Source organism: Fringilla coelebs (assembly GCF_963513975.1).
Source record: "Fringilla coelebs genome assembly, chromosome: 1".
Lineage (NCBI taxonomy): Eukaryota > Metazoa > Chordata > Aves > Passeriformes > Fringillidae > Fringilla > Fringilla coelebs.
The window spans coordinates 150,594,913-150,615,341 of NC_140028.1; the positions used below are offsets into that span (position 1 = coordinate 150,594,913).

Here is a 20,429-nt window from a genome sequence, read left to right on the forward strand (position 1 = left end):
AGAGACAGAAACGTTACCCATCACTTCACCTTTGTTTTACTACACAACTGGAGTATTTGCAGCAGCAGGGCAAGACTGACCTGCCAAGCTGTCACAGAGCCAGTGAGACAAATGGCAAAATGCTGTCTGGATGGTGGCAGCCAAGGAGGAAAAGCCTGCTGATGGTAAGAACTTCCATCTGTGGTGACACCTGACAAGCTCCACTGTGCACCATGTAAAACACAGCTGCACCCTTGCTGTGTGCTGCACATAATTACAGGATCCTACTTATCCCAAGTTGCTTGGAACTGTTCTCCTTGCAATAACCATTAAAAAACACTCTGAGCTATTTTTGGCCAGGTGAATACAAAAAAAAGAGTTGTAAAAACAGAGTAGCAAACCCCAAGTTTGTTTTTTTTTTCATACACCACAGTCAGGCTGCTTCTCCAGGAGCTGCCTTGTCAGGATCTGGTAAGAGGAAAGAGAAGCCACTCCTATGTGGAAGGAGATTTGCCAGAGGTTCCTCAATCCATACAAGTAGATGTTGCATGAACAGACACAGAAAAGGAGCACAAATGTCTTCACCTTCCTGGCTGAGCTGTAGAAGAGGTACAGGTAACACTGCAAAAGGAGCAGAGAGGGAGAGTTAGCACTGAACTCTGCACAAAACCAGGGATCCAGCTGGGAATTGCTGCCTGGGACCCATCTACTGAGCATGTCAAGGGCAAAACCCTCACAGGAGAACATGAAAAGCTCCCAGTGCTGACAGAGGAGGCACTTCTTCCCCTCAGGCAGTGACAGATCAGCCTTTGTCAGCTCAGGTCACAATTTCCAACTGCGCTGATGCCACAGGCAGAGGTCAGCACGTGGAAAGCATTGCAGGTTGTGCACAGCTTTTGGGGAGAAGCTGCCATAAATCAAAAGAAGAGAGAATTCTCCTTTATTCAGCTTTCCTGGCTTCAGGTACTCACAGGGAAAGAAGCAGCACAGAGCCTTTCTTTGTGAAAAACAACTTGCACCAAGTACTTTAATCTAAATTCATCCATTAGATCTAAATTCATCTATTAGATCTAAATTCATCTATTAGATCAAGATATATATCTATTAGATCAAAATAAATCTATTAAATCTAAATTCATCTATTAGATCAAAATAAATCTAGTAGATCTAAATCCATCTAGTAGATCTAAATCCATCTATTAGATCAAAATCCATCTATTAGATCAAAATCCATCTATTAGATCAAAACCCATCTATTCACCCCAAAGCTCTGCCATAAGCAAAGGTGTAAGAAAGCTGAAAGACACTAAATTGTATCATAATACAACAAATAATCCCATAAATAGATCAAAGACTGCAGACAGTGGTCACCAAACCATGACCCAAAAGCAACAAGGGCAATGAATACACTGCAGGCATCAGTTATTCCTAGAAACAAAACTGCAGCACCTTTTTGCAATGCCAGGCTGAAAGTTGAAGATTTTCCAGCATATATTGCTCTCAAGTTAAAGGTCGTGGAATTTTTTTGGAATTCAAGGAGCCTTTCAAGAAAAACCAATTTGAAACATATATTTTCCTCACTCAAACTCTTCTGTGTAAGGTCAGAGAAAATAATCCCATTATGGAAAGAATCTAAGGAACCACCAGGATTCAGTGTGGTTTTTCATGTAAATTACACCATTTTCAATAATGCTGCTGTCCAATATTTGCTCAGTCCTCAAGGTGGTTGTGCTGCAAAAGCCCATCACTAAGTCTGACACTGAGAGGAAGATGTGTCCATCCCTTTGGGAAGAAATCATCTTTAGGATGGCATTTATCCATCACACCCAGCCCCCTCTGACTTGTCAGAACCTGGAAGCACTGACAAAGCCTGCAAATGCAATTTTCCAAGGGTCAAAATGTGCCTTGAACTGCTTTTGTGCCACTCCACTGGAATAAATCAGTGAAATCACCTGAGTAAGATATTAAAAACCTCTGCTTAGCTGAAAATGGCTCTGTCTTGTGAATTGCAACAGCAAAATAATCAGCAAAAAAATTTATTTGCAGTTAACATACCTGAAAAACACAGGCTAGAAAAGGTAGAAAAAAAGCTATGACATTTCCAATTCCTTCATGGTCCTCCTGTTGGGATTAAAAGAAGTGACAACTACGTCAGGCACAGCTTTTAGCAAGTGCTGCTTGATATTTGAGAACATTATAAATATAGTCAAGAACCTCTTATCCCAGTTTATGTTGATTGACTGTAACAGTGTCAAACACCAAGATCAATATCACTGGATAAGACACCAAGAACTGAAGCTTATGTGACAGTTCCTGCTAAATAAAACTGTGTCAGGATACAATCAGGACACTTTCCCCCCACCCTTTTTTAAAGTTGTTTACAGTCTCATGTTTATTTTAAAAAAAGTTACAGAAAAGCATCTAAAATAACATGCAAGAATGGAGGAAAAAAATCCAGGTAGCCAGATAAGAATAAAATATTTCTCAAAATTTAAACTTCTATAGAACAGAACTAAACTTCTATAGCAGAATATTGTGATGTACAGCAAAATACACAAGGTGTAGCAGGTGAGTAACCAACTGTACATTCCCTGGAGAAACAAAACACTTCTTGTGGAGAGATGTGTGCTCAGCTGAGGGGCAGAACAGCCACCCTTGAACTGGTTACCCAAAAACTCTCTGCCTTTCACTCTCAGGTCTGGGAGCACTCGGGCTTACCTGAAAGGAATATTCTGCCAGGTGAACTCCTCGGATGAGGTTCAGAGCTCCACACATGATGTTCAGAACAAGTGACAGAATCCCCAGGGGGGTCACAGGCTGCATTCTGTAAGTAGGGACTGGAAATAAAATGAAAACCAGACATTAGCGAAAGTTTGCACTACTACTTTCAATCTTTTAAAAGAAAACACCACAATTACCTTGTGTGGGTTTTAAACACTTTCAAAACCTTCCATGCTTGCTCCAGTGAAGATTGATTATGAACAGAAACCCCTTCCCTGGTTTTTTTTTTTTTGTATTGCACTATTCAGTTCTTCACACATCAAGAGCTCTGGAGTATTTTTAAACAGGTCAGCAACAGATTTTTCTTGACCTATTTGGCATCAATGTCTTCTACTATGGTGGAAATAGATAATTCTTTGTTTATTCCAGCAGATGAAGATGCTCAGCACTCCTCAGGCCAGCAGAAAAGCCAGAGGCTTTCACCACCCAAAGGTCTGGGGAAGGGCTTAGATTTCAGCCACCCAACACAGCAAGGCATCAATTCATCTCCTCCTTAACCAGTAATTAAACATTTTATCCCACTTGAGGGCTGAGGCTGCCCCCATTTCCCAGGTAGTGAATTATCTGCCTCCTTCCTTTCTCACCTTCCCTGCCAGTCCTTAACACCCACACTGCTGAACAGCAGTTCTGCATGATAATCTCATTGATACATCCCTAATTAAGGTCAAAGTAATTATCATAAACGTGTGTTTAGCTTTGGAATCTGCTGCCTATAATTCAGGCTTGGCCAAGAGCACACCTCCAGTTTTCCAGCACTTGTTCAGCAACAGATTCCACACCTTGATCCTCACCTACATTTCATTCCTGCCCTTGGATCACCACAAGTAGGACACTGTCAGTTTCATAAAAAATGATAATTTGCAGCTCAGATATCAAATCCAGATCTTCTCCTGCACCCAAGACACAGGAGAGAATGAATGAGCCCTCAAGGAAATCATCTCCTCCCTGTGCCCAGGTGTACCCAGACCCTATTTATCTGACTATTTATCTGTTTATCTGACCATTACAGATAAACTGCACCTCTGGCTTCCTTTGAGTGACAGATGAATCACCACACCATCCACATGGTTTCAGAGTAGAAAACACTCCTGACTTCTCCTTCAAGCCAGATTTTGATAGATGGATGTAAAAAACTCTGGTGCCAAATTAATATAGGGATGTAAAGCACCTTTCATCTGTGTCTCTGTAATTAATTTGTCTGGCATGCACTCACACACCCATAATTTCAGCTCCAAAGGAACTGGATCAGCTCAATTTGATGTGTGTCACTTTAGGGAGCATTACTGGGTGTTACAGACAGAATGGTGTAACTCTGTCACTCAGAGGTAATTTGGCTTTTCTTTTGCTACACAGTGACATTTACAAAGAACTTGCAGCAGCATCTTTATTCATTCCCTGACCCCAGAATTCAGTTTCTTTCTATTTTTTCCTGCTATTCCTACTTCCTACTTTTCATTAATTAAATAAAGTTGCAGCTATATATATATGTGTAACTCCCCCACAGATATTTCCTAATAAAGACTGTTCCTCAAATTTTAAGGTTTACTTCAGAGGCATAAATGTCTCTCAAACAAATGATAATTATCAAATACAAATGTCATTCATTGAGCAGAATCTGCAAACCACACGTGCCAAGAGTTCCCAGCCCCTAGGGAAGAACAATGTAGGTTTCAATATATTGCTTCTGCAGCATGAAATATTATGTAAAAGTTACATTTTTTTTCAGTCTAGGAGGATAAAAAGAATTGCTGTCACAGATGCAGGGGAGATTAAAACATCCAGTTGCTCAGGGTTCAGAATCTGTGAAAACTGGGCTTGAAAAGGTTTGCTTCAGATTTATTTGTGCTGTTAAATTCTGAGGTTTAACTCACAAACCGAAATTGCACAGAGAAGTGAGATGGGTCCCGCTAAGGGAAAATTATTTCACTTCCTTGGGTGAAGTCAGTCATATTTTTATAAAGAGAATTTCATCCTGGAATGGTCCATTACATTAAATAAGAGAAAAGAAGAGTACAAACACTCAGTCCAAGACAGCACCACTCTGCACAAGCACAAATAAACACTAATTAGGCTTCACATTGATCTGCCTCCTCAAGCACAGAAGTTGTGCACTCCAGAGCACAAGATCCACACAGGAACATTCTGGGAGCTGTGGGTGATGCACCTGCAGGTTTGAACATGCGCAGAATAACTGCAAACACCCTCACACAGCGAAGAAATTGAAACCTCTGCCCATGAAAGATTTTCTGGCAGAGGCCTGTGGCCATTTCACTGGAGAGAGACACCAGAGTGTGCAGCAGCTTGGATCTGCCTCCTGCAGGCACAGCACAAGGCTGGACACTGAGTCACTCACTCAGAGCTCTGCAGCAAGAGCACCAGGAGTGAGGAATGAAATCACTCCAACAGCCTCAACTGAAACACCAGCACACAAAAGGCAGAGAGTGAGACAGCTTCAAAAACAGCCCCTGAAAAGGCCTCTGAAGGACTCCCTGTGTGCCTGTGGAAGATGAAGAACACTCACCAAGGGGAGCTGCAGGATTCACCAGCTGGCTCACAAGAGCAGTGGCACAAGTTGTTCTGCTGCTCCCCAGAGGCAGCTGTGATGTGCAAACCCTCCCTGCCCACAGAGAGCCCCCTGTGCCCTGCACACAGCCCCACGTCCTCTGGAGCAGCAGCAGCTGTGCCCACACTGACACCAGAGAGGCTCTGAGCAGCAGCCAGGGCTGTGGGGGTGCTGATCAAGGGTGCAAGGGAAGGGTCCTTGGGCTGGGTTTAGTTAACAAAAGGAAAGAACAAACAGCAGAAAGAATGGAAGTGAGAAGGGAAAAAAAATCTCTTGTTCTCAAGAATACTAACAAGGACAAAGCTGCCCTGACTTTTCTGGCCCTTTTCACAGCAAACTGAAGAGCTGGAGGATGAGCTCAGCCAGCCCCAAAGAGGCCAGCAGCAGCTCCAGCCATGTGAGGAAGGGAGGTTTGGATCATCCCTGGATCAATCAGTCTGCACCAGGGAGTGCAGTCACAATTCAATCCCGCTCTCCTGCAGCCACAGCATTTCAAACAGCCTCTTGTAGAGCAGGGCCATGGTATAAATAACATTAATATGGAACAAACACTATGCACACAGCTAAACTTAGAGCAGCAAAGTGGGATTCAGCTGGGAGGGGATGATGAGAGGAGAGAGACACAAGCCAGGAAAGCTGACTCCAGTGGAGGCAAACAGATGATCATAAACATGAGCCTTAAAATAAAGGCAGAACAATCTGTGAGAGAATTTGGGTTAGACCAGAGAGAACAGCCAGAAATAAAAAGCCAGATGGAAAGTAAAGGAAAGCAATTAGGAATAAGAGGGAAGTGAAAATATATTTCTGATCTGTGGACACAGACTAGATCACAAATATTTACTGGCACTGAAGCTGTTCAAAATTTAAAGAAAAAGTGCAAAGAATTTCTAAGCCCTGTCATAACATGAAAAGATTTAACCTTCAAGCACAGCTCTGAGAAACACTCACAAATCTGACTGGCAAATAAAGTGCTTTCCATTCTATTTTTAATTCCTCCTGGCCAGTGCCCTTCCATACTCTAATTTAAAATACCTATGTCAAATTAAATTCCAGCTCATCTATCAGAAACAATAAGATTGAGCCACTGGAACTTATTTTTATTAGTGTTTCATAAGCCAAGAACAACAACAAAAAAAAGGAAATATAAGCTCATGGCACTCCAGCTGCATTTAAACCACCGTGCTAATAGGATTAAAATAGAGAATGGTTTAGTGGTGGACTTGGCAGGGTTTGGTTTCTGGTAGGACTCAATGATCTGAAAGGTTTTCTCCAACCTAAATAATTCTCTGATTTCATTTGTGGAGGAGGTAGGCTGGACCTTGACTGTGCATCTGAAACACAACCATTTTTATAATAAAGAATTAGAGGTTGGTGCTTCATAAGCAGGTAAAACGTCAGGTTTTGTTATTTAAAAGGCCCCTGTCAAGCCTCTGTGTAATTTATACAAATCCTCTTTCAGAATTTTAGTCAATTGGCTTAAATTAAAAAAAAAAAAAAGGTAAAAGGAAAAAGCAAAGAGGGGAGAACACCTCAAGCCAGACAATGTGGGAACGAGAGGTTACCCTCAGCTCATATTTTTCTCATCTTCCTTTCCCTCAAGGCTGAAGAAACTCATTCAGACTGTAATTACAGATCTTTCATTATGAGTTTGCATCAAGCAATGAATGAATCAGTGGAGCTTCTTTAGAAATTTGAACAAACAAGGATTTGAAGAGAAATTCCACATGGAAAATATCAAGCCCAGCCTATATTTTCCATACAGAGAGGAAGCTGCAAGGCTGGAAAAAGACTCCACAGCAGTCTCCAAAGCTCTGCTGCATACCTGCTGCAATGTAAAGCCCATATGTTGTTTACTATGATGGAAAAAGCCTTTTTTGGTTTCACACACACAGTGTAAATAAACATTTCTTGGTACACAAGCAGGACCCCCATGTGTTTTTCTGCCATGTGCTGTGGGCCAAAATTCCTGACCATAAAATTAAGCACAGCAAATTTGTCCATCAATTCAAACCTAACTGCCAAAACAAAACTTGACTTTTGAGGTAGAAAAAATAAAATAGCAGCCTCAGTATTGGCCCCTGAGGGTGCTGCTGCAAAAACTTTAAAAATGCTAAGAGAATTAAAAGTGCTAACTAAGTAAGCAAACCAGTGCTATGTTCCAGGCACTGAGTGAGCTGCTAACAAATGCCAATAACACCAAGCATGTAACACTATAAAACCAAGCAGAGTTTTCATTGCTTGCCCATGGACATAACTGCCAGGACTTTGAAATGATGTGCTGCTTCAACCTTTCTTCACACTCAACATCTATCCACATCCAGAAGCTGAAGAAGCAAGTAAAGGATTAAAAGCTGAGAAGAACTCAGATTGTTACAACAATGAACTTTTCAGACAATGGGGGTGACAAGATGGGTCTCATCTTTTGCCAAACAGATTTTGTGGGTTGTAATCATTGTTTTTATCATTTTACTCGTGTTTTCCCTGTTTATTTAAGTAGCTACAAAAATCCAATGGGGAAGTCTTCACAGTAGGAAAAAACAGGGGAGTGGTGGGAATGTAATAATCCAAGCTTTGCCCTGCAAAGATTGACCATGGAGTTTTCACCTAGGCTGAAAGAGAGGACTCCCCCTATGGTGCTCTGCAGCACTGTTGCCAAACTACATTAGGAATCTCTCTCAGTTTGAACAGACAGGTGCCTGCTAAGGAAAGCAGGAGCCTCCCCTGAAATGGAAAATGTAAACCCCTCCCTCTGAATTATTATAATTTTAATTTAAATTCCCCCATTGGCCAGTTGACCCTGCCCACCCCAACAGTTCATCCTCATCCCCCCCTACAGATTGCTGCCCTTTGTACCATCCCTGTACCCTCCAGTCACTGACCCCACACTTGAGCCTGTGCACACCACATGGTTTTGCCTTTGTCCCTGATTCCTTTGGCATGGTGGATGCAATAAACCTTTGCTGGAATACATCACACAAAGACCCTTCCTGTCCTTCTTCCCCTGAGCTATGTGTGGTGTTTGTGTGTGTGCATAGACTTGAAATGGCTCTTGTAGCCTTACTCAGAGCAGCTTCTAAGGAGATGCTTTGAGAGAGGTTGCAGCATTTCTACTGTTATAGATACATATTGTAACATTGGCTTATGGCAAATATTAAAATAGATTTTATATATGTATTGTTAAAGTAACTTTGTTATAAATATATATTTTTTATTTCTTGTTAAATAAGCTTAGACATAGTAGTGAAATAGCTGATCTATGTTATAGATAAATATCATAATATTGGCTTCTTGCAAATATTAAACTAGATTTTATATGTGGCATGTTAAAGTAACTTTGTTATACAGATATAGTTTTTATTTCTGTTATTAAGCTTATACATAGTAGTGAAATAGCTGATATGTTATAGATACATATTATAATATTGGCTTTTTGCAAATATTAAAACAGATTTTATATGTGTAATGTTAAAGTAACTGTTATATAGTTTTTATTTCTGCTGTTAATTAAGCTTAGACATAGTAGTGAAATAGCTGATGTGTTATAGATACATATCATATTGGCTTTTTGCAAATATTAAAACAGATTTTATATGTGTAATGTTAAAGTAACTGTTATATAGTTTTTATTTCTGCTGTTAATTAAGCTTAGACATAGTAGTGAAATAGCTGATATAGATACATATTATAATATTGGCTTTTGGCAAATATTAAAATAGATTTTGTATGTACCATGTCAAAGTAGCTTTGTTATATAGTTTTTATTTCTGTTGTTCATTAAGCTCAGTGAAATAGCTGATATAAGTGTGCTTGTGTTAAAATGCCTGCTGGGATGGGATAACAGCCAGTGAACACAGGATGAGCACACCTGGACACATCTGCCAACCATCAGCACTCACTGTCTGAAGGCAGAGTGGGCCAAACCCCAAAAACTGGAGGTGATAAAAAAGGACTAAAACCACAGCCAAGGAATGTGCATGCTCTAAAAAGTGGAACCAAGGAGGAGCCAGGCTAAACAACTTTTGGAACATGTAAACTAGTTTGGGGAAAAGTTTACTATGCAGAAGGGTCTATGAATATGCAAAGGACTGATGTAATTAAAAGGTAATTAAGGGGCATCCCTGAAGATAACAGTCTGCTCTTGACTCAGTGCCAAGATGCACCCAGCCATAATAACCCTTGCTCTATTGTCCTTGTCTCCTATTCTCCTTTATTAAACATTTTCACAGAAGTGTCCTAGATTGCAAGGCAGTATGTATTCTATTTGCCATCTGTTAGAGGTGGGGCAGTTATCTTCTGTTCATTGGGCAGTTTTCTTTATCTCTTCCACAAACCAATCCTCTCTCTGGGGAGACACCTGCTGTTAATGGGCCATTGAATGTCCCTGCATGGCTGATAAAAACTACAGCATCCCATCGTGGGATACTCTGCCCAGAGGGAGGAGCCAAGCATTCCTACTTGGATATAATCTGTTTTTTGGGACACCAGAGCAGCCTTTCCACTGGATTCCCAGAGGAACAGCTGCCTTTTCCACTAGATCTTCAGAGGAAGAATACACCCTTCTACAGGATCCCTGCTCCACCAGAACCACCCCTGGCACTGCAGGAGGGCTGCAGCCACAATTCCAACTGGATTGCTACCAGCACCCTGACCCACAGGGTGTCAGGTTGAGTTCTAACTCTGTCAGTGGTTTTTCTTTTGTATTATTGCATGGATTTTGTTTTTTGTTTTTTTTTTCCTTTTCCTAATAAATTGCATTTCTGACTTGCAGTCACTCACTGGTTTTGCTTCCAAACCAGAACAAAGAGTGAATGTGTTTTTCACATCTACCAGCCTGGCACCAATGTGAGAGTGAGGAAATCTCCTGTCACCTGGTGTAGAAGTAACTTACCAACCTCCACATGGCCTCCTGCGTGCCCTCCGTTGCTCAGCCCGTTCAGCAGCTCCGTGGCCTCCAGCTGCAGCTGCACTGGGGGCTGCAGCCTCAGCTCCTCCTCCACCCTCTCCCAGCTGCCCTTGGCCCTGGAGCCACGGGTGCTGTTGAAATGGTGTTTCACCTTCTGAATGGTGTTATCTGTAAACAACAGCAAAAGCTGCTCAAGTCACCTCTGAAAGGCTGCTTAATTAATCCTTAGTGTTGTTAAAACCCGAATTGTGGTGATATTTTATCGTGTCGTGGCGATTTGATTGTTTTAATTTCTTCACTTCATTTCAAAAAATTCCATTGCTGCTTAGGGAACAAAAATACTTCTTTTAGGTATTTTATAGCACAGAAAGGTTTGGGATGGAAGGGACCTTAAGGATCATCGAGTGCCACCCCCTGCCATGACAGGGACACCTTCCACTGTCCCAGGTTGCTCCAAGTCCCATCCAACCTGGCCTTGAACACTGCCAGGGATCCAGGGGCAGCCACAGCTTCTCTGGGCACCTGTGCCTCCTCACCCTCACAGGAAAGAATTTCTTCTAATATGTACTCTAAAAATAATTAAAATGATCTGTAACTGCCAAACAAAATATTAAAGTCTTGAGCATCAAGCCCATCTTAGATCCAAACACAGGAATGGAGAAGATTAAATAAATAATTAAATAACCACACAGCAATATTAGGCAGTCAGTAACTTAATAAATAGTAAAAATTCTTTTAGAAATGTATTTTTTCTTTAAAAAAATAAACTTTATGCAATTAAAAGAGGCTAGAAATTCCCCAACTCCTACTCAAGTTAAAAAAAAAAGGGTAATGTGGATCTCAATATAAAATTACATCCCGGTTGTAATGTGTCCTGCAGGGAATCCACTCAAAATCCAAGAAGGCTCTAGAAGAAGTTTTCCAGATGGATTTCTCAAGTCTTTAAGCCTGAGTTTAACACTGTTACTGAAATCTGGACTGAAGTGTGCAAACTCACTGCAGGATATTATCCTTTCCCAGAAAGCTTTCTCACTGCAAGGGAATTGTGTCTTTCAAAGGTGTGAGGTTCAGTAGAGCAGCTGCTACTTGGCAAGAAAATCAATTATTTCAGGCTAAAAAAGAACCTCTGGGCATGGTTCTGAAGTATTCTGACTCCAAGTCATGCCAGAAATAAAGCTGCCCATAATAATATATTCTGGCTCCCTTTTTTCCTGTACTCATCTGTCCTCACTTGTCAGATTTCTTTAATTAAGTTCGAAAGTGTCCGAAATATAAATTTCTTTTTTCTTCTCTGCTTGTTCATCAATCACCACAGCATTTTGTTGATAATAGATGCAATCTCAGGAACTCCAAACCAAACACTTCAATAGTTTAGGGCATTAAGATCTCCCCCTCCTCCTCCACATGCAGGCAAAGGCATACCCAGAGTCACTTTCATCATCAGCCTTTAGCCAGGAGATCTTGTTCAACACCTCAATTTGGCAGAGAGAGGATTTTTACTATTAGAGAACAAAGTTACAAACCAAATTCAATAAAAGCATATGGTCTGGAAGCTGAATTGATGCTCCTTGTGCTGTAGGAAGCAGCAAATTCCCAGCGAAGCTCTTCCAGGAAGCAGAAGGCCATGATGGTTGAGTAGCTGCTGGAACAGATTGCCATGCAGGCAATATCCCCAGAAGAAAGGAAACTGAAATAGAAAATTTAAAAAAAAGAAATCACATCAACATAAAAAGGTGAAAGTCCTGCTGAACGTGAGGATGAAGCTGTGCCTTCTGTCAGAACAAAATGTACAGACTTGAGCTGAGAGAACAGACTGCAAAAAAAAAAAAAAAGGGATTTTTGTTGTTGTCAAAGTCCTGCAATTCCTGTAGATCTATTTTTTCTTACACAATTATTTATTCTTAACTCATCCAGGATGCCTCAGCACAGTGAAGAGCACAACCCAGACTTTATTAAATTGGTACATCAGTACAAATTGAGGACACTCTTTTCCCAGGCTGGCTTTAAATCACCTGAATAAAAACCAAGGTGGTCAGAAAACCAATTTTGAAAGAAAATCCAGAAAAAAAGTAAAATCAAGGAAGTTTGTTCCCAGGAAGCAGATGAATTCCTTCCTTCCCTTGATGGTAACATATTAACAGAAGAAATATTTGCTAATTTGCACAACCCAAGATTTTCAAATGCTTCCTGCTACAACACAATGAAAATTCTACTCTAAAAGGGGCTCCTCTAACACTGAATCCATATTTATGTAAAAGTTTCCACCTGCAGATGGTCCAATCCTTCCAGGAGATTTCTCAGGGACATCTTCCCTTGCAGCCCAGCCATTTGTCAGCAGGAAATCAGTTTAACACCCAAGTTTTGAAACTGAACAATTTGTCTCCTTCCTCCTGTTCCTATATTTTACCCCAACTTCATTTCCCACTCACTGTTCCTATTTCACCTCATTTTTATTTATTTCCTGTACTGTGGACTTGGGATTTACAGTTTTGCTTGGCTCTGCCAGCCCAGTTCCACTGGGGAGCTTCCCCAAATTCCTGCTGCTCCCAGCTCCCAGCTGGGATCAACACCATGCCTGCCTAAAAGCACCTTTTCCAAGTTGTCCATAATTTATGGCCTTTTTGCCACGGATCCAATTGCACTGCTCTCATTCCAGAGCCAGGCTGAGCTGCTGCACAGACCACAGCAGATTAAAAACTGCAGGACTTGTTGGCATCAAAGGGCACAAGTTGGCTTTGAGTGAAAAGGAATTGAGATAAAAATCTCTGTAAATTTGTGTATTTTTAACTCCCCCCAAAAAGGGATGCTTAGTTTTAGTTTAGGGTCACTTAAAGTTTTCTTCCATTTGCTCACCAGAAATGCAATCACCAGGTAAAACTCACTTCTTAAATGACTTTAAACAAATTTTTTAATTTCTTTCTTTGTAATTTCTTTAATAAATTTCTTCTCCTAAACTAAATCATTCCAAGGTACTTGGATGCCTTCTTAAAGGGATTTGTAGAAACCCATGATTCTCCAACTGCTAGGAGTAACAAGCACTGCCCATTTTTGCTACACAAAATGAAAATCAAACATGAGCAAAATCTATATAAATAAGAAACATAAATATACGACTAAATGTGTATAAATATTGTGTAGGTATCTATAAATATATAACAGTGTATAAATATTGGGAATATATCTATAAATATATGACTAAATATCTATATATACTGTGTATGTGTATAAAATATATAATTAAATATGTATAAATATTGTGTAGATACCTATAAATATGTAACTAAATATATATCAATATTGTGCATGTGTATAAAATATATAAGTAAATGTGTATAAATAGTGTAGGTATCTATAATATATATAACTAAATGTGCATAAGTACTGTTGATGTATATAAAATATATCATTAAATACATATATATAGTATAAGTATATAAAATATATAGCTAAATACATCTAAACATTGTGTATGTATCTATAAACATATATCTAAATATGTATAACAATTGTGTATGTATATAAAATATATAACTACATATAACTATTGTGTATGTATATAAAATATGTAACTAAATATGAATATTGTTTGTGTATGTATATGTAAATATGCATAAATGTATGTGTATTTATATGTATAAATGTAAGTGTAAAATGAAATCTATGTAAATATAATACAGTATAAAACAAATAACAGTTATGTGTTTATATAAATTAACATACAAAATACAATATATGAACATATAAATATATATAAAAAAATATATACAAATATATAACTAAGCACATGCTCACTACATTGAGCAGGAACTGAGGAATAAGCTTCAAAATCATTGGAGTTCACATCCTACACCAGCAGTGTGGGATTTCAGGCTGGAATCAGGCACTGCAGACCACAGCCACAGTATTATTTCAATATAATTCTAACCCCCAAGAGCAATATTTCAAAAATGAAAGCCAAAAAGCCCCAGCAGAGCAGAGCAGGGACTCACTGGATGCTGAGGTTACGTCCTTTGGCTGAGCCCCGACTGGGGTACCGCGCCAGGATGGAGGACAGAGCCTTCAGCCTCTTCCTGCACTCCAGAAAGTCCTGGTTGAGATGGAAATCTGTGGAGGCTGAGAGGGGAAGCCCATCCCTCACCCTCACCACACAGGCAAAGAAGATCATGGACATTCTCCACGGGAGTATTCATGAGGACAACCTGGAAATGAAAGGTTTGAGTCAGTTCATTCGGAAATTCCAGGCAGGATGGGAGTGAATTCACCACTGGAACTGAACAGCACCTCTGGTGACACCTCTGCCACTGCAAGGCAACCAAACTGTTCTCAAAACCCATGGCTGTGCCTAATTCTTGCCACTCAGATTAAAAGATGAGGCAGGGGATTTGACAGGACAATTATCTACCTGAAAAATGTTCCTGTTTTCCCACCTGCTTTGCCCAAAGCCTCAGAAAGGCTGAGTAAAGCTCTCCCAGGTGTTTGTGGAAGCTGCTGTGCTGATCCCACATCCCCACTAATGTGCTGCATCTCCACTGGAGCTCCAAAAGGCTGCCTGAGCGTGGCACTTCTCTATTTTCCAGTGTAACACACAAATCCAAAAATAAATTTTAGGCTAGAGCCCATCAGGTTCTTTTTACAGACTCACCTAGGGCTAAATATAGAATAAAAGTTGCCCTCTCTTGACTTCTTCCTCTTTAAGAGGTCACAAACTCCCGTGGAAAGTTATTCTTGGGCTTCACCTGGCATATTCAGAACATGCAGAGATGTGTCCTTCAGACATACCATGAGGATCCAGGGCACGGTGTCAGAGGATTAACAGCATTTCATATCAGCTCTGAAAGAGAATTAGAATGAACTAATTAAAAAATAGTTTAAAAACTTAATTAATTACCAGTATTTACATGCACATTTACCATCAGATCTCCTGTGAAGAGGGAAAACAAATCCTAGGAAGTGTTTTGCCTGAAGGAAAACAAACAACTCATTTTCTTATCCAACATATTCATGTCTAGACTCAGTCAAAGATACTGTGGAATGAAATGCAAAATATTTATGATGTCCCAATCATAATTTTTTTAAGTTATATCAGTAAAAGAGCAGCTCTAAATTAGCAGATTTTAAGGGATTATCACAAACAACTCAAGAAATTTAAAAAAGGGAAAAAATTTACTTGGCTTCAGGCAAACTACATAAATAAAGCATTGGGGAAATAAAAAGAAGGGAAAAAACCACTTTGTGAACTCAAACTTTTGATAAAGAGAACACAACTGCCTTGACCAGCCCTGTAACACACAATTCATTAGGATGCTCAAAGTGTCTTTGAAATGTGGCTCTTCAGGACGAGCTTTTCTTGTCTGAGAAGTCCAAAGAGCAAAACCTTCTCTAATTCAGGCACCACAAACTCTCCTGATGTCTGATAAGGGCTGAGTTCTTGCCACAGGCAGTACTAAGAGGGTCTCATTTCTACCCCACAGGAACCATTCCCACAGAAATTGTGGGAACCATCCCTCTGTCCAAGGTGCCAGCACGTTAAAGCAACTGCAATTATCAGAGGATAATTATCAGAGGAATTAGCAGAAAGCACAATGGCACAAAACTTGTTTCCTTAGAAAAGCAGATTAAAACTACAGAAGATCAGACATCTCTTGAGAAGTGTTATCTTGAACTTTTTAAACGGAGATTAAAGAATTAGATGTGATTTTTTTCCACAATCCCTCTGACAGTTCTCTTCCAGCTGTCACTGAAGTTGTGAAAGCAAACTAAGCTCACAAACTCCAACACACATCAAAAAGAATTTCAACAATAATCATGGTTGTTATAAATCAGTTTGAAACATCCCATCAATCTTCAGTGTGCCCATAAGCATGGATAAAACAGTGTAGAGAATTTTCACATGAAAGTGAAATAAACCCAAAAAATATCAACTTTAACAGAAATATTAACTTTAACACAGCCAACTTGTTCCTCAGAATTGCAGTTTCAGAGTGAAGGGTTGGTAATGTTGATGAAGTTTAGCTCCAAAATAACTCCAAAACAACCAGAAGATGATCAGGACAATGAAAAAGCACCAAACTGAGAAATCAAAGATATTTTCTAAAACCTACTCAGCCCATGAAATTATTCAGCTCCCTATGCCACGAACAGCAAGAGTTTAAATTTAAATATCCGTATTTTTTATTAATCACCAAGGATAACATCACCTACAATTTACCAACTGCACACAGAGAATTTTCCAACTTTCCAAGATGTACAAACCTTCCTGCTGGAGTGCCTAAAGCTGTCAGCTGCTCATCAGAGGGATCCCTTGTTCTGGGAAAGAAAGATCCAGGAAAAGTTCCAAATGAAATGCCAGACTTCACTGGAGAAAGGAATCCACTCTCCTTCCTCAGAAAAAGAGGTGTTGGGTTTTCCTTTTCCTTTGGCACAGCCCTTGCCACTCTCCCATCAGAAGATGTTCAGAGCTGTGTGGTTTTGGCAAGTGACAGCCACCGATGGCACTGCCCTTGGAATTTTAACTACTTGCAAGCCAGTTCTGCCACGTCACCTGTGCCCAAGCACAAAGTGTCACAGCTGATCAAGGTGTGCCTGTAGGCAGGTGGCTCAGTGCTGTCACTGTGTCACCCTGGCTGCCCTTTCCTCCTGCAGTCTCTCTGTTTGCTCACCATCAGCAGCCCAAAGATCTGCCATCGCCAGGACGTGGCAGCTCTTTGACCTTGGCTCTGAACTTGGACAATGAACTCAAGGCTCTGCATTCAAATCTTGCAGAGTTCACAAGTGATAACATCATGGCAGCATCTGGCACAAAGCAGAACCTTGGGAAGCATTTCAAGCAATTATTTCAGAAGAACAGGTTATAATTTAGGACTGAAGGAAACAAAGTTGGTTTTTTTTCATTGCTTGAAGCACCTGTACATCCAACAACGCTTCAGAGTAAAACTGCCTAGTGCAAGTTTTACACTAACAGCCCCAATCTCAGAATAAACCATTCCTCAGGGTATCTAAGTGACCTGGAGCACAATTCCCCCTTCCCTCACTTCCCAGGGAGCAGCCAACTCTCCCCTGGCTGAGTAGGGATTATAGAGGCAGCCTCAATCAGACCTCCTGCACTTCACTGTGTGTTACACAAGCTCCTCTGGGTAAGAAGATTACACCCAACTCACCAGGCCACGCTTCCCCAAATGCTCAACAAACTCCTGCTTGATTGCCTGGACTTAGAAAACAATCTGCTCAAAAGGCTGTGAGAGCAAATGCAAAGCAGTGCAGAGTTCATAAGGGAGATTGTATCAGAAACCTGGTTCTTCCAGAAATTATCTCACTAGCAAAAGCAGGTTTCATTCCAAGAATGGCACACTGCTCCCAAAATACGTGACCAGGATTTCTCTCAAGTATTCACTGTCTTTCTCTGTTCAGACACATTTCCCTGCTCTCTGGAGGTGTCCAGCTTCAACCCCATCTGCTTTGTCCAGTTCTGACCTTCCTGCTGAAGGAAAAGCCAAAAGCTTTAGTGGATGTTCTCATGGCCCTGAAGCAGAATGTGAAATATTTTGGACATATGACAGCTTGATATATGACCACAACTACTGCCCTGAAGCATCCTTCCTCAGGCAGGTGATCTCCAGAGGGAGTCCTGGACAGCTACAGGTGGGATGAACATGAAAGAGATTCAGGTTGACTCATCAAACACAAAACCTGAGCTGCAGCTCCAGTGCTGCTTTGGGTCTCACCCAACAAGGATGTGGTTCATGAGGGAGATTTATCACCTCCCTGAGGCATCACAAAGTGGAGTTTATCTTCTTCTCAGATATATAAAAAAACCAAATCCAGAACACTGTTAAATTTCTCATTTTCTAAGATTGCACCAGTATCCACCTGATCCTTCCCAGCTGAGCTGTCTCCAAGCCCCCAGCAGTGCTGAGCAGCTACAGACACCCCAGACCCACCTTCCAGACTGAGCAGTGAATAAAAGCAATTTGAAAACACACTGTTATCTCAAAATTTAACACAGGATTTGTGCATATCCAGAGCCTTTAGGCTCCTATAAATCCTACAGGCTTACTCTTATCCCCAAGGGGAAGCATGTGGAAAAAACCCTTACCATCACAAATCTGTCTGCACACACTCCTGTGGATTACCAGAAATGAAGCACACCCAAACCTCCAACCCCAGCATCCAGCTCCCACATCAATCCCACTATTCCAACAGTCAATCCTCCAAACCACACTGCAACAACTCTGTGATGCTCTGAGGCTCTGCCCCACCTTCATCTCTCAGAAACACCAAACTCACCTGTTCCCAAATATTCACCCACCCCATCCTCCTCAATCCTGACGCTTCCCCAAGCCCAGCAGCTCATCCCTGTCCCTTCAGGAGCCCACCTACGGACCCATCCCACTTCAATCCTGTTCTACTCACATTATACAGAACTAACCCCCACTCACACCTCTCCTCCTCCGCATTAAGCATCCTAAAATCCCCAAAAGAACCCCCTTCCCACACTCTTCAATAAACCCGGGCACCTCGAAAGCAACACACCCATGCCCCCACCCGGGGCTCTGCTTTGTGCTGACAAGGCCTTCCACACATCCCTCGAGCACGCAGACACCCCAAAACCTTACCGCATCCCCAAACGCTCACCTTATCCCTGCTCATCCCAAACCATCCCCAACCCAAGCCTCCTCCTCTACCCCTCAAGCCCCCCAAGACACCCCCAAATTCTCCATCCTATATCCCAACACACACATCCCCTCGCTCTCCACCACGTCCCCAAACTCCCCTCATCGCCTTCCCAAGCACCCCAATCCCCCCAGACACCCCCACACCCCAATTTCACCCCGGTCCCTCCCAGTTCGCTCCCCCCACACCACCCGGACCGCCCCGCCCCGGGGACGGAGGCACAGGAAGAGGATGAGGAGCAGGGTCGGTGTCCCCCTGCCCACCCGGGACCCTCCGGAGCAGGGTCGGTGTCCCCCTGCCCACCCGGGACCCTCCGGATCAGGGTCGGTGTCCCTCTGCCCAGCCGGGACCCTCCACCGCCGCTCACCTCCCATCCCCCGGCGGCCCCGCGGCCTCGGCCCCCGCTCCGCCCGGCGCCGGCCCCGCCCGCCTCACCAGCGAGGAGCGGCGGGAGCGGCCGCGCGGGGAGCGCCGGGACAGCGCCGGGAGGACCGGGAGCGGGCCGGGAAAGGGGATCGGGGACAGGACTGGGAACCGGGCCGAGGAACGGGATGGGAACGGGATTGAGAACAGGACTGGGAACCGGGCTGGGGAACGGGAGAGCGGGCCGGGAAAGGGGATCGGGGACAGGACTGGGAACCGGGCCGGGGAACGGGATTGAGAACAGGACTGGGAACCGGGCTGGGGAACGGGAGAGCGGGCCGGGAAAGGGGATTGAGGACAGGACTGGGAACCGGGCTGGGGAACGGGATTGAGAACAGGACTGGGAACCGGGCTGGGGAACGGGAGAGCGGGCCGGGAAAGGGGATTGAGGACAGGACTGGGAACCGGGCCGGGGAACGGGATGGGAACGGGATTGAGAACAGGACTGGGAACCGGGCCGGGGAACGGGAGAGCGGGCCGGGAAAGGGGATTGAGGACAGGATTGGGAACCGGGCTGGGGAACGGGAGAGCGGGCCGGGAAAGGGGATGGGAACGGGATTGAGAACAGGACTGGGGAACGGGAAAGCGGGCCGGGAAAGGGGATAGGAACTGGGCTAGGACCGGGAGAGCGGGCTGGGACCGAGACTGGGACCGGGAGAGCGGGCTGGGGAACGGGACTGGGAACGGGCTGAGACTGGGGCTGGGGAGCAGGCTGGGAACGGGGACAGCGGGCTGGGAACCGGGCTGGCTACGGGACTGGGAAACGGCACTGGACACTGGACTGAGAACGGGGCTGGGACCGGGGATGGGGCCAGGCTGGGACCGGGAGAGCGGGCTGGGAACGGGGATGGGAACTGGGCTGGGACCAGGACTGGGGACCGCCGGGGAGCGGGACCCGGGACCGGGGCTGGGCACCGGTCTGGGAACCGGGCCGGGAACCAGTCTGGGAGCGGGCCTGGGGGTGCCTCGGGATAGCAATGGCATGTGGGGAAATCCCTCTGGGAAAAGGCAGTGTCCATGGAGGAGGCAGAGGATCCTGCAGCTCCATTCAGTAAAGGGAGAGAGGCCCTGGGGCACATCCCCGCGGGGTTTTCTCTCTCTCCAGGTTCC

The 20,429-nt window shown here is 43.1% G+C and overlaps 1 protein-coding gene across 2 annotated transcripts; it reads right to left on the reverse strand.

Annotated features, from left to right (window-relative positions):
- Positions 1–299: 299 nt before the first annotated feature.
- On the reverse strand, positions 300–19,314 carry SEC22C (SEC22 homolog C, vesicle trafficking protein). Of its 2 annotated transcripts, none has more exons than XM_084204793.1 (8): positions 19,264–19,314; positions 15,006–15,057; positions 14,216–14,425; positions 11,750–11,913; positions 10,212–10,394; positions 2,698–2,816; positions 2,035–2,100; positions 300–600 (listed from the first exon to the last, which is right to left on the reverse strand). In XM_084204793.1, exons 3-8 carry the CDS (start codon positions 14,395–14,397, stop codon positions 400–402), a joined length of 915 nt encoding a protein of 304 aa, XP_084060919.1. In that variant the 5' UTR covers positions 14,398–14,425; positions 15,006–15,057; positions 19,264–19,314; the 3' UTR covers positions 300–399. The 2 variants fall into 2 exon arrangements, with proteins under 2 accessions (XP_084060919.1, XP_084060920.1); XM_084204794.1 differs by lacking the exon at positions 19,264–19,314 and adding an exon at positions 16,479–16,582.
- Between the last annotated feature and the right edge of the window lie 1,115 nt (positions 19,315–20,429).

Excerpts from the sequence above, each read along its gene's own strand:
- SEC22C (XM_084204793.1), bottom strand. The coding sequence starts at position 14,397 with ATGTCCATGATCTTCTTTGCCTGTGTGGTGAGGGTGAGGGATGGGCTT. Across the intron at positions 11,914-14,215 it reads GGACGTAACCTCAGCATCCA|TTTCCTTTCTTCTGGGGATA; the intron begins GTGAGTCCCTGC and ends TTTCTATTTCAG. Across the intron at positions 601-2,034 it reads TTCTAGCCTGTGTTTTTCAG|TGTTACCTGTACCTCTTCTA; the intron begins GTATGTTAACTG and ends CTCCTTTTGCAG.